This window comes from Leopardus geoffroyi, chromosome B4 (genome assembly GCF_018350155.1).
Source record: "Leopardus geoffroyi isolate Oge1 chromosome B4, O.geoffroyi_Oge1_pat1.0, whole genome shotgun sequence".
NCBI lineage: Eukaryota > Metazoa > Chordata > Mammalia > Carnivora > Felidae > Leopardus > Leopardus geoffroyi.
Window position 1 is genome coordinate 126,602,845 of NC_059341.1, and position 15,528 is coordinate 126,618,372.

General features: G+C 42.3%; 1 protein-coding gene across 2 annotated transcripts in view; it reads left to right on the plus strand.

The window, feature by feature from the left end:
- The window catches only part of TCP11L2 (t-complex 11 like 2), a 40,088-nt gene extending 26,820 nt beyond the window's left edge, over positions 1-13,268 (plus strand). Inside the window, exons 7-10 of one of the 2 annotated variants that reach the window (XM_045465702.1) lie at positions 3,813-3,997; positions 4,193-4,374; positions 6,789-6,961; positions 12,648-13,268. In XM_045465702.1, the coding sequence (XP_045321658.1) occupies positions 3,813-3,997; positions 4,193-4,374; positions 6,789-6,961; positions 12,648-12,889 (782 nt within the window). In that variant the 3' untranslated portion in view covers positions 12,890-13,268. Of the gene's footprint in view, positions 1-3,812; positions 3,998-4,192; positions 4,375-6,788; positions 6,962-12,647 lie in introns of those variants that run through there. The other variant, XM_045465703.1, reaches the window with a different exon arrangement.
- The last annotated feature ends 2,260 nt before the right edge of the window (positions 13,269-15,528 follow it).

Sequence of the window (15,528 nt, forward strand, 5' to 3'; positions counted from 1 at the left end):
CAGGCGCCCCTTTACTTCATTTTTTTTTTTTAATTGGATTCTATCCTATTCTGTTGATCTATATGTTTTCTCCTAGCCAGTACTACACAATCCTGATATTGAGGCTAAGTCTTGAAGTCAGGCAGTGTTAGAGTTCCATCTTTGTTCTTCTTTTTCAAAATTGTTTTGTCTATTACAGGTCCTTCGAATTTCCATATGCTTTTTTAACTAGTTTATCAGTTTCTGCAAAACTGCCAGCTGGGATGGTGACTGGAATTATGTTGAATTGACATCTCAATAATAGTGAATCTACTAGTTTGTGAACTAGGTATCTCAAATCTAATTTGTTTCAGCAATACATTTTATTTTTTATTTTAAAAACAAATTTTTTGGGGGCGCCTGGGTGGCGCAGTCGGTTAAGCGTCCGACTTCAGCCAGGTCACGATCTCGCGGTCCGTGAGTTCGAGCCCCGCATCGGGCTCTGGGCTGATGGCTCAGAACCTGGAGCCTGTTTCCGATTCTGTGTCTCCCTCTCTCTCTGCCCCTCCCCCGTTCATGCTCTGTCTCTGTCTGTCCCAAAAATAAATAAACGTTGAAAAAAAAAATAAAATAAAATAAAAACAAATTTTTTTAATGTTTATTTTTGAGAGAGAGAGAGAGACAGAGTGAGAGCAGGGGAGGGGCAGAGAGACAGAGAGAGAGGGAGGTATAGAATCGGAGGCAGGCTCCAGGCTCCGAGCTGTCAGCACAGAGCCAGACGCAGGGCTTGAGCTCACGAACTGTGAGATCATGACCTGAGCCGAAGTCGGACGCCCAACTGACTGAGCCAACCAGGTGCCCCTGTTTCAGCAATACATTTTAGTTTTGGTGTACCAGTCTTGTACTTACTTTGTTAAATTTAATCTCATTTATTTTATGTTCTTTGATGGTGTTATAGATGGTATTTTGTAAGATTTTTATTTTCTAGTATATAGAAATGTAATTGGCTTTTGAATATGCACTTTGCATGCTGAGAACTTGCTAAATTCACTTCTTAATTCTAGTAGTTTTTTTGGAATATTCCTTAGGGTTTTCTGTATCTATAATCACACTGACTGCAAATAAAGACAGCTTTACTTCTTTTTAAAAACCTGTGTGCCTTTTATTTCTTTTTCTTGCCTTATTGCACTGACTAAGACATCCAATCAGATGTGCAATAGTAGTCTTGAGAGAGGGCATCTTTGCTTTTCTAGGGGAAGAATGTTCATCGTTTGACTCTTAAGTATGATATATGTCATACTTAAGCCATGTCAGCTGCAGCTTCTCATAGATGTCCTTTTCTGTATTGAGGAAGCTCTATTTCTAGTTTGCTGAGAACTTTTATCTAAATAGGTCACATGTTAAATTTGGTCACTGTTTGCTGTTTCTGTATGCTGAAGTGATCATTTTTTCTCCTTATTATGATAATGTGCTGAATTACAGTGATTGATATTTTTCTTGTTTTTAAAATTTGTTTATTTATTTTGAGAGAGAGAGAGTGCGAGTTGGGGAGGGGCAGAGAGAGGAGGGGGGAGAGAGAATCCCAAGCAGGCTCAGTGCAGAGATCTCACGAAACTGTGAGATCATGACCTAAGCCAAAACCAACAGTCAGATGCTCATCCGACTGAGCCACCCAGGCGCCCCCAATATTTTTCTAATGTTAAACCAAGTTTGCAGTCCTGAGATGTTTATCCCATCCCTTATTCATGGTGTATTACTTTGCCTTACTAATACTTTACCTTGCTAGTGCTTTCTTAAGGATTTTTGCATCTATATTTTTAGAAAGAGATCATTCTGTAATTTTCTTGTAATAATGCCTTTGCCTGATTTTGGTATCAGGGCAAAGCTGGCCTCATAAAATGAATTGAGAAGTATTCCCTTTTCTGCTTTCTGAGTTTACAAGAAACACCTTGCACTGTGGGCATTAGTAAACATTTTACTGGATGACGGTGGGAAAGGAAAGATCGCTGCAGGCCTGGAAGACCAATCAACTTGTCAGTCTGAAGGAGACTGAGCCATTCCCTAAGCCACGGTTACTTCCAGAAATGCTGAAATAAATTGGAAACCTACTGGGTCTCTCACGCCAGACACAGAGAGCGGAGGTTTTTGAGCACCCACCGTGTATTGGTGGAAAGTGAAGTCAGGTGCTGTGTGCCTGGGCCTCCATGGATCCTGGGAAATTCTTAGGCAAATGTGCCTGTAAAGCCATTGCTTGTTCTTATGTTCCTCCCTCCTAGTAGACTAAGAGCTTCTTGGGTGCAGGGAACATGTTCACTCATCTGTGAATCCCTGACATTAAGTACGGTACCTAGTGTATAGTAGGTGCTCAGTTATCATTGGATAAATGAGTAAATGGAGAGAATTACTGCCCACATGAAAAACCAAGGGTACAAGTGTCTCCTGGGGTTGACCTTGCTTTTGGAGCCACATAGAATGGTCTGTGTACTAGCTTGTGGGAGTGATAACTCAGCAGATCCCTTAGAGGAAAGCTGATGATGCTTCACTGTAAACTCATGTCCTGTTTTACCAGTCATACTCCATTCTGGCGGTGGACTAGATCACCTGAGGTGTTTAAACACAGATGCCTGAGCCCCATCTCAGACTGATTAAATCAGAATCTCCAGGAGCTGTGTGCAAGATCTTTTTTTTTTGTTTTTAGAGCTCCCCAGGTGATTCTAAAATCAGCCACGATTTGAGAAGCACTAGGGTACACTGTTGCTTTTGTTTGAGATAACTAAAAGGGCTTTTAAATGTGTCAGCTGTAAATGATTAAGAGTGCAGTATAAATGCTTATTAATGCCACATTGTAATTATACCCATGAAGATTTCCTCTCTCTCTCTCAACTGCCCCCCCCCCTTGGATATCTTTTAAATAAAAGACGGCATGTCTTTTACATCTTTATGAACAGAATTTGAAAAACCCAGAACATTTGCCAACTGAGGAGACACAAAGTTGCAAAGTTCTGGGGTGGTGGTGTTCTAGTGTGGCAAACACAGCTGCTCATAAATTACCTCTGTTCAGGCGCTGGGTCTGAGAAGAATTTCAGGGTCATTATTCTTTATTTCATTCTCTGGTGCTTTAAAAGAAAAAATCCACACCTGTGTTCATACTGCATTTTTTTTAAAGCAGTTTCCACCTTATAAATTCTACTAAATATACAGTGTTATAAGAAATGTGGTATAAAAAGCCAATTGTTTCTACTGGGAAACCGTAGAACTGGGTTGAAAGTAAAGTGCATGCATGTGCATTTTGGGAAAGGCATAGCTCTAAATCAGACACTCAGGGGGTCCAGGACCCAAACATGTTTAATAATCAATGCCTTTAGTCTAAATACCTTCTCTGCACAAAATTCAAGATTGCGTGTGAGTTGGCTCCTGCCTGCCCGTCCAATACCACCTGCTACCAGTCTCTTCCCCCTGGTTTTCTGTGGACCAGCAATCAGATTTTCCTGCAGCATCCAGAATGTGCCATATTCTGTCACTTTTCTGGGGTTTTCTGTGGGCCATTCGCCTGTCCTGGAGTGACAGCTCTGTCCTCTGTCTTGTATCTTCAGGCGTCAGTCCAGAGCTCTTCCTTAGAGTCTGTCCCGGACAACCTCTGCTCTCTCCACTTCCATGTGCCTTCTAGCATTTACTATGTCTGCTGTAATTGTTAGTTCACAGCTCCGTCTCCCCATCTGGACTCTAAGTTCCTCAAGGGCTGTGCCTGTCTTTTCATTCGTGGCCAGTTCCTAACATAACGTCTGTCGTGTAGAATGCACACATGGAGGGATCTGTCAGCTGTAGGACAAATAATGTGGCCTCTTCACTTTCAGGTGCTCTCGATCAAACTACAGGATGGATAAAAGAATCTGTAAATGAACTGCTTTCTCTTTCTGAGACGGCTTTAACTCCTGGGGCTGAAAATAGCTCTAAGCCAAGCCTGAGCCCTACACTGGTGCTAAATAACAGTTATTTAAAACTGTTGCGGTGGGATTATCAGAAGAAAGAATTACCAGAGGTGAGTGATTTTTTTTTTCTTCCCTCAAGTCTTCCAATATTTTAATTCTTAAGCTAGTCTGTCTAGTGTTGCGTGTGGTTTAATGACTTTCCTGAAATCAGATGAAATGGGAGTTTGGATGTAACATTGCTTGTTTTACATTTTCATGGTATTGAGCTTCCCTTTCTATTTTTACATTTAAAATAAATATGCTAGACACTCATGACAGATGGAGCACGTCTTCAGGAACTGACAGAAAAGCTGAATCAATTGAAAATTATTGCCTGCCTGTCCCTAATTACCAACAATATGGTGGGTGCTCTTACAGAAGGCCTTCCTGAGCTTGCAAACAGGTTAAAAAGGATTTCAGCTGTTCTACTCAAAGGCATGAACAAAGAGTAAGTTCCAATTTTATCTGCTCATCCCCGTCTTAAGGCTCTGCACGTGTTTCAGAGATGGCGCATAACCCTGGACGTCTGCGTGTGATATTCAGGACTGTGCTTTAGGGAAGCTTATCTTACAACTTCTTTTTCTAGAATTTCTTTTGATATCTCTGAAGGCTTCGATGTCCTTTCATAGGGGAGGGAGAGGTCCTTTCCATGACAAGTGCCAGGGTGAGTGTCCCGTTTCCACTTGGGACGGGCATGGACAAGAGCTCTTCTTTGACAGCGCTGTGAACCAAACCCACAGAAACCAGAATTCCGAGCTCAGTGTTCAGAAGGCCCTGTCAGGGAGGCTTTCCTATTCAGTTCTGACTCCGTCGTCTTTCTGCAGTGAAATGGTTACCGACTTCACTGATCCAGCCTGCTGTAAAGTCTTCAGGAGTAGTGACCTCCTGTCCTTCAGAGACACTACACAAGTCCAGGGAAGGACTTGTTTTCGCTAAATTCATTTCCCAGTGTCAAACCTTCATTGAACACTAGGATTCCATTTAGATTTTGCATTTAGATCTTCCTGGTGGGAATCCTATCCAAGTCAGAAAATTCCTAGTCTTAGTCAATGATCACATGTTTTCATGGGTCTGATATGGGTCAGCTCCTCCTGCTGGTTTCCCTTTCCGGTGTTTTCAAGGCCTTACGTTCTTCCTTCCTGTCTTTGAAGGGAGATGCACCTATCCTGCTGCCCATTACTCAGAAAGCACATAAATTACCTGATAAAATCCCAGAATATCAAGAGCCAAAAGGAGCCCGAGTGGTTACAGCATCCAGAGTTCTCAGAGAGAGAAAGATTTACCTTAGCTGCATAGTGAGGAAAGGGGAAACCAAGGCCCTGCCCTTTCTGCTGCTTCTGTGCTAAGCATCCAGGCTCATTTACTTCACATTCCAGGACCCAAGACCTGTAATGAAGAGAAACCTCCTCTGGGCTTGCAGCTGGTCTTACCTTGGCATTTCCCCATACCGGGTAACTTACTTTCCAGGAATTTTTATTTATTCGAGAACCCACAATGCTGCTCAAGTATTAATATAAAGCATATAGCAAAGTGGTTACTGAGAAGTCAGGCTTCAGGTCAGACAGACCAGAGTTTAAGTCCAAGCTCTGCTATTGACTTGTTAGGTGCCCTTGAACAAGTTCCCAAAACACTCTGAGCCTCGTTTTCTCATTTGTAAAAAGAGATAACTGTGCCTGCTTACAAATGTGAGACATTAAGATGATTCCTTGTGAAGTACTTAGGGCAGGTGTCTGGCCCATGGCAAGTACTTGGACAATGTTCACTGTTAATGGCCTGTTGTCAAAGCATCTCCTGTATACATGCTTTGCCTCTCTGATAGCTTTGTTTTGTTGAATCTCCCACCTCCACCCCCGTTCCCTCACCCTTTAATTCCAAGTTTGCACGTAGTTATCTTAAAGACCTTTTCTAGGGGCGACTGGGTGGCTCGCTTGCTTGAGCATCCAGCCCTTGATTTCAGCTCAGGTCATGATCTCATGGTTGTGAGATTGAGCCCTGCGACAGGCCTCCATGCTGCGTGTGGAGCCTGCTTGGGATTCTCTCGCTCCTTCTCCCTCTGCCCTTACCTCAGTTGCATTCTCTCATGCTCTCTCTCTCTCTCTCTCTTAAAAAATAAAAAACAAAGACCATTTCTGGACAGCAAGAGACCATTTTTAATGATCATTCCTCAATAGTGTGGACCCAACACATGCCCTTTCTCATTACCTTTTTTTTTTTTTTTTACTTTTTAAGTAACCCCCTACCAATTACTGTTTATGATTTTCTGGACTCTATGTATTTGGGATTTTTGATTGGTTACTTGAAAGTAACAGTAGGAAGGAGCTTCTTATCTTTGATCATGAGAGGTCAAGAATTTTAGGTAATTTGTCATTATGGTACTAATCTCTGAATATCTTCATTTCTTGTTTTTGATTGGTGTTATAGATGCACTGTTCAGGCATGGATAAAGGAATTGACTTTACCTCATTGTATAAGCATAGATTTAACAACAACAAATCTATCAATAAATCCACTCAGACCCAAGGGTTTATTCTAAGGAGTAAATAGGTAATTTCTTTTCCTTTTTGATGGTCCTGCATGAAAACGAGGATGCAGACTTCTTTTCAGGGACCAACTTCTCTGAATGCTTTCCCAACTAAACACTACCTACAGAATTGAGTGCTTTAACCATTTAAAAAATCTGCTACATACAAAGGTTGGTGTTTAGGAGAAGTTACCATATTCTAAGTTCGTGCTAATGGAGGTACTTATTGTCTGTATAAATGAAAAGTAATGGACATTTGAAACAAGTTGGTATATTAAAAATAAATAAAAACTAATGAAGAGAAAAAGTGTTACTGATGCAATTTTGTTTTTGTTTTTTAGGACCTTTAACTTGAAGGAAGTCCTGAATTCTATTGGTGTTCAGACTTGTGTTGAGGTTAACAAGGCCCTGGTGGAGAGAGGTTTATCCATTTTAAATGCTGAGGTCGAAGCTAATCTTATAGGTCAATTTTCAAGCATTGAAGAAGAGGACAATCCTATCTGGTCCTTGATTGGTGGGTCCTCATGTTTTTATCGGTTTCTACTTCGATTCCAATTTGCTTTAACTTTATGGTTTTGACTAGTGTCAAGTGTCCGTTACATTTTAGGCATAAACAGCTTACCCGTTCCTTTGGGAGAATACATATTAAAAATATAAAGAAGGAATTTGTACTTTCAAAGGTTTGGGACTCACCGCTTCTTCTGCGTGTATATGTAATAGAGTGGGGGGGGGGGGGAGTTGTTCCAGGGCCTTCTATCTTACTATCCAGCCAATAGATTTTTTTTTTCAATATATGAAGTTTATTGTCAAATTGGTTTCCATACAACACCCAGTGCTCATCCCAACAGGTGCCCTCCTCAATACCCATCACCCACCCTCCCCTCCCTCCCACCCCCCATCAACCCTCAGTTTATTCTCAGTTTTTAAGAGTCTCTTATGCTTTGGCTCTCTTCCACTCTAACCTCTTCCCCCCCCCCCCCCATGGGTTTCTGTTAAGTTTCTCAGGATCCACATAAGAGTGAAACCGTATGGTATCTGTCTTTCTCTGTATGGCTTATTTCACTTAGCATCACACTCTCCAGTTCCATCCATGTTGCTACAAAGGGCCATATTTCATTCTTTCTCATTGCCACGTAGTACTCCATTGTGTATATAAACCACAATTTCTTATCCATTCATCAGTTGATGGACATTTAGGCTCTTTCCATAATTTGGCTATTGTTGAGAGTGCTGCTATAAACATTGGGGTACAAGTGCCCCTATGCATCAGTACTCCTGTATCCCTTGGGTAAATTCCTAGCCAATAGATTTTTATGGAGAAAATAACATAATGCTACCAGTAGTGTTAAAATCCTAGATCAGTGCAACAATCCAAACCTGGCAATATGTTCACAGAAAGCAGGTACCAGTTCTTCTGTGAGCTAGGCTAAGTGAGCTGAGGCCTATTTTTCGGGTCAGGCTTGAAAGAGACAACGAGTAAATGAGTAAAGAGGCTATGGAGCTGGCAGGCATGATTTGGGGCTTTTTTTTTTTTTTTTTTTTTTTTTTTGTACTTGATTGCCAGGCAAGCGACTATTTCAGTGTCAGATCGTGTTGGTGAGTTGGGAAAATGGAGAACGCATCAGTGAGGACTCTTTCTGTGACCTGTGACAGAAGTGAACTAGCTTGAGCAAGAAGGAAGTGTATGTCTCATATAACCAACAAGAGCAGAGCAGGACTGGCTATCTATACAGCTTAGTCGGAGCTCAGACTGTGTCACTGGCATTGGTTTCCCCACCTCCATCCCTCCGCACTGCCCCCTTCGGGCTGGCTGTCTTCACAGATAGACTCTTTCCATCCTAGCAAGACACCTTCAGCTCTAGCCTGCATCTTTCCACCTTGGAGTCCAGAGAAAAACAAGGTGTTCGCTTCCCTGTTAACTCAGAGAACGACCCCAGAAATGAGTCTCATTAGCTCCACTTGGCATGACTGTACGTCATGTCATGTTCTTGAATCCGTCACGGTGGTCGGAGGGGAAGGAACTTGAGCCTGAGACGTGTGTTCATTTCCTAGAACCAGAGTGAGTCCACTTTCCTTGTAACACCTGGTCTGAGAGTAGGGAAGAGATGATTTCCCCCAAACAGAACCCAGGTGCTACAGCCATAAGGAGGGGGGAGAGGATGACGTGGGGCACAAAGCAAGTGTCTGCCACAGAGAGTGAAGAACAAAGACCAGAAGGAGGAAAAGAGCACAGAATGGGAGCATACTAACATTCTAGGACTAATTTGCAAGTTTTCAAAGTACAACACTGACTTCCCTAAGCACACAAATACTTGTTATTATTTATTTGAGGCTCTCACATAGTTTCTCTCATCCTTACCCACTAGGGACATGGAATGCTGGGATCTAGGCCCCTTAAAGCTCAAGGCTTCAACCCCTCCCCAGAAAGGAGCAGTGCTGGGGAGCAGCCCCGTGGGCTACTGGGAGGTGACTGTGGACGGCAGTGACAGACACAGCATAGCTGCAGCCACCTGTGGCTGAGCCCTTCCCCGCCTACTCATGTCTGTCCTCACAGCCCGTGGTCTCCAGCAGAACAGCCAATACCTGGGAGATTGTGTTCCTGGGAGGAAGAGGGGCAGGCTGTCTGCAGTCTCTTCCACGTGCTGCTAGCCCCCACTGGTGTGCAGGCCTCGTGAGGGTGGGACGCGTGTCTCTCCTCTGCTGTATCCCTGTACCAGGCTGGACTCAGAGATGACATTTCATAAGTACAGTTGACCCTTGAACAACACACGTTCGAACTGAGCAGGCCCCCTTACATACAAATTTTCTTTAATAAATACAGTACAGCACTGGAAACGTATATTCTCTCCCTTAGGATTTTCTTTTTTTATAAACTTTTTTAAAATGTTTATTTATTTTTGAGACAATGCAAGAGACAGAGTGCAAGCAGTGGAGGGGCAGACAGAGGGAGACACAGAATCTGAAGAGGGCTCCAGGCCCTGAGCTGTCAGCACAGAGCCCGACGCGGGGCTCGAACTCACGAACCGTGAGATCATGACCTGAGCCGAAGTCGGACGCTTAACTGCCTGAGCCACTCAGGCACCCCTCCCTTAGGATTTTCTTAACATTTTCTATTCTCCAGCTTATTTTATTGTAAGAACAAAGTGTATAATACATATACAAAATACATGTTAGTCAACTATGTTATCAGTAAAGTTTCTGGTCAACAGTAGGCTATTAGTAGTTGGGTTTTTGGGGAGTCAAAAGTTAGATACCTAGTTTGACTCCATGGTGGGGGAGGGTCAGTGCCTTTCATCCCCATGTTCAAGGATCCAACTGTTTTGTGGAAGGGGTGAGGGCACTGGGGACTGAGACTGGGTGAATGTCTCTCATGTAACCAGCTGGTTGCAGACTAGGGACTCTCCCTGAGCCAGTCTTACTCTGGAGCTCATATTCTTAACTCCTCCTGGAGGGCATTCCAGTCAGAACTGGAGCCCTGCTACTGGTTGGCATGATGGCCAAAGCATCCAGGTGTCCTCTGTGCCCTTGCTTTGGATAAGGGAAGTACTTGTAGTTTCAGAAGGGAGAGGGAAGCTGGGATGCCCCAGCTGGATGGCCCCACCCCACGGTGGCCTCTTAATATCCAGTAAAGCACCTTTTTTTTTTTCACTCAGTTATCCCCAGTCCAACTTTCCTGCTCTTTTGCAAATGCTCTTTTGCATTTTTCATAAAAAATGAAAGCATTTTTTAACCTCAAAGTATCATCGCCTAGCAACTCAGCTGACAAACGTCAAGGTCTCTCCTTCAATCCTGGAAGCCAAGGGCACGCCTTTGGCAGGGACTTGGTTTGGCTGCTCCTAAGTGGACAGACGCTTCTGTCATTTTCGTCTTGGCCTCAAAACTGACTCGTCCATAGAGGAGACAGAGCTACTTGTCAGCATAATAACAGTTTTGAAAGAATCTTACTCTTTCAGCAATCTTTCAGGAAGGTGTTCGGACTCTATCTGTGTTGAAAACAGACCTGGGCTTCTAAGAGTTAGGTCTAACAGGAAATTTGTTACCCAACTGATCCTTAATTTTCTGCTTGCAGAAGAGCTGGAGTAAATTAAGCCCTCAGAGGAATCCTGGGCACGTAAGAAGGACCAGTCACCCATGGATTTCCTCCCCTGTTCCCAATATCCATAGTCTGCCCTCTTTTGTTCTTGAGTGATGCGCTCTTTATTTACAATGGCATACAGCTCCCACTGTGTTCTTAGCCTTTTATAAAGATAATTAGAAAAGTTTTCTTTCAAGCCAGCTTTTTTTCAAATGCGTATGGAAACCAGATAAAAATTATTTATAGATTACCTGCCATGGAGACTATTTGCCTGCTTGGAGCCATCTCCGTTTTTTTTAAGTAATTTTCAATTATGCGAGTGATACACGAATGGTTTCTTCTTGTTGACAAATTACAGGTCAGGCCGAGTCCTCTTTGATTGCCTTCGCCCACCCCGGTCCTCCCTGACTCTGTTGTTTTCAATTGGGTGTATTCACCTTTACGGAGATTTTTCATTTCGTTCTCACCTCGACTCAGGCAGCATCTGTGATGTGCCTGCCACATGCCAGACCAGGGATATAAAGATCCCTCACCCTCAGAGAACTCCCCATCTAAGAAGGGAGAGAGACACACATTCCCAAGTAACAGTAATATAGCATGATTATCTGACAGATGTTAGGGAAAGCCATGGAAAGGAGGTAACTTTAGGCTTGGCGTTGAAGGATGCTTTGGCCTTTGGGCAGAGATGAGGAGAGAGGGAAGAGCAGTCTAGTAAGAGAAAACAGTTCTGGCTAAAACAAGGACATGGGACATTGGGACTTAGAGTTCTAGGTCAGATCCGGTTGCAATATGTGACTTTTGGGAGAAGTGTTTGGAGATAAGAGTTTCATTCATGTCATCATTGTCCATATTCGATGGACTGTGTTCTCCTTAGCAAACTTTCCTTTGTGAAGTTTCTGTTTCCACGGCCGAAGAAAGTCCTCGGGGCAGCGTGGCCTGTGGCAGATCTGGTTGGTCTGGTATTATTTGCCGGATACTGTTGCAGCCCAATTTATTTATGCATTCGCATCCTTTTGTAAAGTCACCTCACACGCAGATGCATCGAAGCAGTGGATTAGGAGGACAGAGAAGATGGCCAACTGGAGTGCCAGTTGGGGCAGCCACTCCTCGGTGCCTCTAGATGGTTGGTCATAGGTGGGGTAACCGTATAATTTATTGTCCAAACCAGGACGCTTTTTAGAGCACTCTTGTTAATTATGCCAGGACAACAGGTGTGAACTTTGACTGTTCTGGGAAATCCTGGAAGTGTGGTCCCCCTTGGCATGTGGTATTTTGGGTGCCCAAGTTTGCCTGACTTCTAGATCTTTCTAGAGGAACCAGAAGTTTGGATTTCTATGTGAAATCCCCTGATTTTAAATGGTTTCTGTTTTTAAAAAAACACTGTGTGGGGCCAAGCTGGCAGAGCTAGTTTACAAACTTAGCTGTTGTGTACATAACTAAAATTATGGACATTAGGTATTGAGTTTTTGTAAAAGAGGCCCTGTCTTGCTCTAAAAGTGTCCTGCATTTTTTTTGTCAGTTAGCCATTGCTGTGTAACAAGCCACTTCAAACTCTGTATTTTAAAACAACACAAATAGTTAGTGTTGCTCACAGGTCTGTGGGACAACTGAGTAGTTCATCTGGTCTTGGGGGCTTGCACAGGCATATTCAGACAGCTATGGCTTGGCTAGGTTGCTCTGCTGGTCTTGGCTGGACTCTCTCAAGTGTGACAGGTTGTTGGCTGTAGGTTGGTCTAGGATGGCCTCGGATGGAACAGCTGGGCTTCCTTCGATGTGGTCTCTCATGCAGCCCTGGCTTGTTCACGTGCAGTGGTGGGTGGAGAGAACAGATGTGGACCATGGCTCTTGGAGCCTCTGCCTGGAACTAGCATACCAACACTTCTACCACATTCTCTATCAGCCAGAACAATCTATAAGGCCTCCTCAGTTCAAGACATGGGGAAACGGTCTCCAGCCTTCCATGGAAGAGCTGCAAAACCAACTTGTAAAGGGCATGGATACAGGGAGGGCAAAGAATTGGGAATATTAATTGCAATTTACCTACCATAATCACTATTCTCATTTCCTTTTAAAAACTCATATTCTTTAATAAAGGGTCAGATAAAGATATTTTATTTTTCTCCAGATAAACGAATCCAACTATACATGAAAAGCCTACTTTGTCTTCCAAGTCCTCAAAAATGCATGCCTCCCGTGCCAGGAGGCCTTGCCATCATTCAGCAGGAGCTAGAAGTGCTAGGCTCTCAATATGCAAACATTGTGAATCTCAACAAGCAAGTGTATGGACCATTTTATGCAAATATACTTCGAAAGCTGCTCTTTGGTGAGGAAGCCATGGGAAAGGCTGATGCTTCATCTGCTAACTAAAGAGGAACTGACATTGGATGCGAGGTTGGAAATCTAGCACTTTGGTACCCAGTCTGTTTCCACCAGTGGCATTACAGATGTGGCACATCCTCAGTCCTGCTTGTGGTGCAGCGTTAGCCTGAATTTGTGTAATCCAGTAATATTAGCATTGCAGAAGACATGCACATATAGAGACCCTATTCATGCATCATTTTCAAGTTCAAAAGAGATGTTTTTAATGGACAGAAAGCAATTTATAATTAATTATATTACCTATATAATACTTGTAAATGTTTTCTTAAGCATTTATATGTGGCTTGTTCATTCAACCTTTAAGGAGTTGTATTTCCTCACTTGTCACTATCAAATCTAATGATTTTTAATTTTGTTACAACTTCTTTTTTTTTTTTTTTTCCAACATTTATTTATTTTTTGGACAGAGAGAGACAGAGCATGAACGGGGGAGGGGCAGAGAGAGAGGGAGACACAGAACCGGAAACAGGCTCCAGGCTCTGAGCCATCAGCCCAGAGTCCGACGCGGGGCTCGAACTCACGGACCGCAAGATCGTGACCTGGCTGAAGTCGGACGCTTAACCGACTGCGCCACCCAGGCGCCCCTGTTACAACTTCTTAAAAGGGTTGCAAGTCATGAGAATAACCAAGGGGACTGATGTTCTGAATAAATGATGTGACATAAGCATAATTGTATTTGAAATGTACGATTAAATTTTATTAATGTGTAACAAAAACTTACATAGTAAGTTTATAAAGCCCAGAAATGTACCAAATCACATTTTATATTACCAATTGCCAGTATTTGTCTAGAATTTAAATTTATTAAAAACATTTTAAAGCTATGTACACATTTTAGGTAAAACCTCTATTGTTCATTTAGTGAAAATATATTTTAAAAAATCCCTTCTAAAATTTTATTCTAGAGGTTGGTTTCTGCCTGTAACTTACCCTGCTCTCTGAGAGAAACAAGTTTTGCACAAATATATTAGTGAATGTCCTTGCATTTCTCAGGCCATTGGTAAGGTTTATATAAGATGTTAATATTTTTATGTAAGGCAGGAGTGGTTTGAATTGGTTTATTTAGAATAAGAAGGGAAGTTAACAGTAAACGAGATCCCCAGGAGATCCCCCACTGTCAGTGAAGTTCACGTGCGAAAACGAAATAGTTGAAGTTTGGATTTTTTTAACCATATAACTTGTTAGCAAATGCCTCCTGTGCTGATTAGATTCTTACCCCGCTATGACCAAGATGCTCTTCTAAGCATCACTATCATTTGACATTCTTGAGCATTAAGTCAAAACTTTGCCAAGCTGGCACTGGTTGTCATTGGGGTTTTGGAGAAATCTGCTTGTCCGAGAATTACATACTTCTTCTAAAATGTTAAGGGAAGCACTACAGTCTGGGCAGACTCCATCTAGAAAGTACTTTATTCCCATAAAACACCTTTGGATTATTTTGTTTTCTAAGGACCCACTGAATCTTAGTAGTCTGGTAGGGAAGAGTGGGTAGGAGGTCAAAAGGAGGGAGTACTCTTTTTTACCTTACCTCCTTTTCCTCACTCTGACCTCCACCATTATGGTGTTACTTAATCATTTGGTAAAGTTCTAGGACATGATTGTGTGAATAAATTATCTCCAGTCTTTACATGTTGGAGGGATCTGCCAAAACTTGAGGAAATTTTGAAAGTCTTTTTTTTTTTTTTTTCCTCACAATGACCAATATATACATCTGCCATTCTACCCATGTAAGCAGCTGTTATGAGTAGAATTTTCCTGAAGAGCACATCACTGGTGTTACCCATTTCTCCCTGTCGTCTTCCTGTATTTCCCTTCTGCCCATGTTTTCCTGTGCTTAGAAACCATAAGGTGCTGAAAACAAATTTTTTTTTCATTTTCTCTTAAGTCAAGGTAGTTTTCAATTGTGTTCACTTTGGAGCGTGGGTGGCAGAGGGTTCTGACGTGGAAAAGTAATGTGTAGTGTGACTTTTTGTTGCTTTCCTAGGTAAACCACATACTTAACAGGAAGACTGAGTGGTGTACTTTTTTATTATCAGATTGGAACCCAGCTGGTATTCTTGATTATACTGCAATTGCCAGCGGGAAAACAATGTGCAGACATTTTTAAAAATGCATTTAAAATGAAGGGCATTCTGCTGCTTTTTTTTTTTTTCTTTCTTTCTTTTTTTAAGTCCCAAGGTAAATCTCAATGTCTCAAGTCTGGATTTAGGCAACTACATTTATTAGGATTTTTAAAAGCATATCCCTTAGCATGTTGTGTTCTTTTTTTTTGTTTTACTTAAATGTTTACTTCTACTTTTGAGGTTTTCATAACATGGTCTTGTTTTGTAATGTCAATTTTATTAAACACCATATACACATTTTCATTCTTCTGCTAAAACATGTATTGTGTGCACTAGTTAAATTTTAAAACATTAAAAATTATTTGCAGATAGCCAGTGTCTCTTTGTTTTTTGTATTTTTTTATTTTTTGAGAGAGCGAGGGTGAGCGAGAGAGAATGAGTGGGGGAGGGGCAGAGAGCGAGGGGACAGAGGATCTGAAGTGGGCACTGTGCTGACAGCAGAGAACCTGACACACAGTTCAAACTCACAAACTGTGAGGTCATGACCTGAGTTGAAGTCTGACA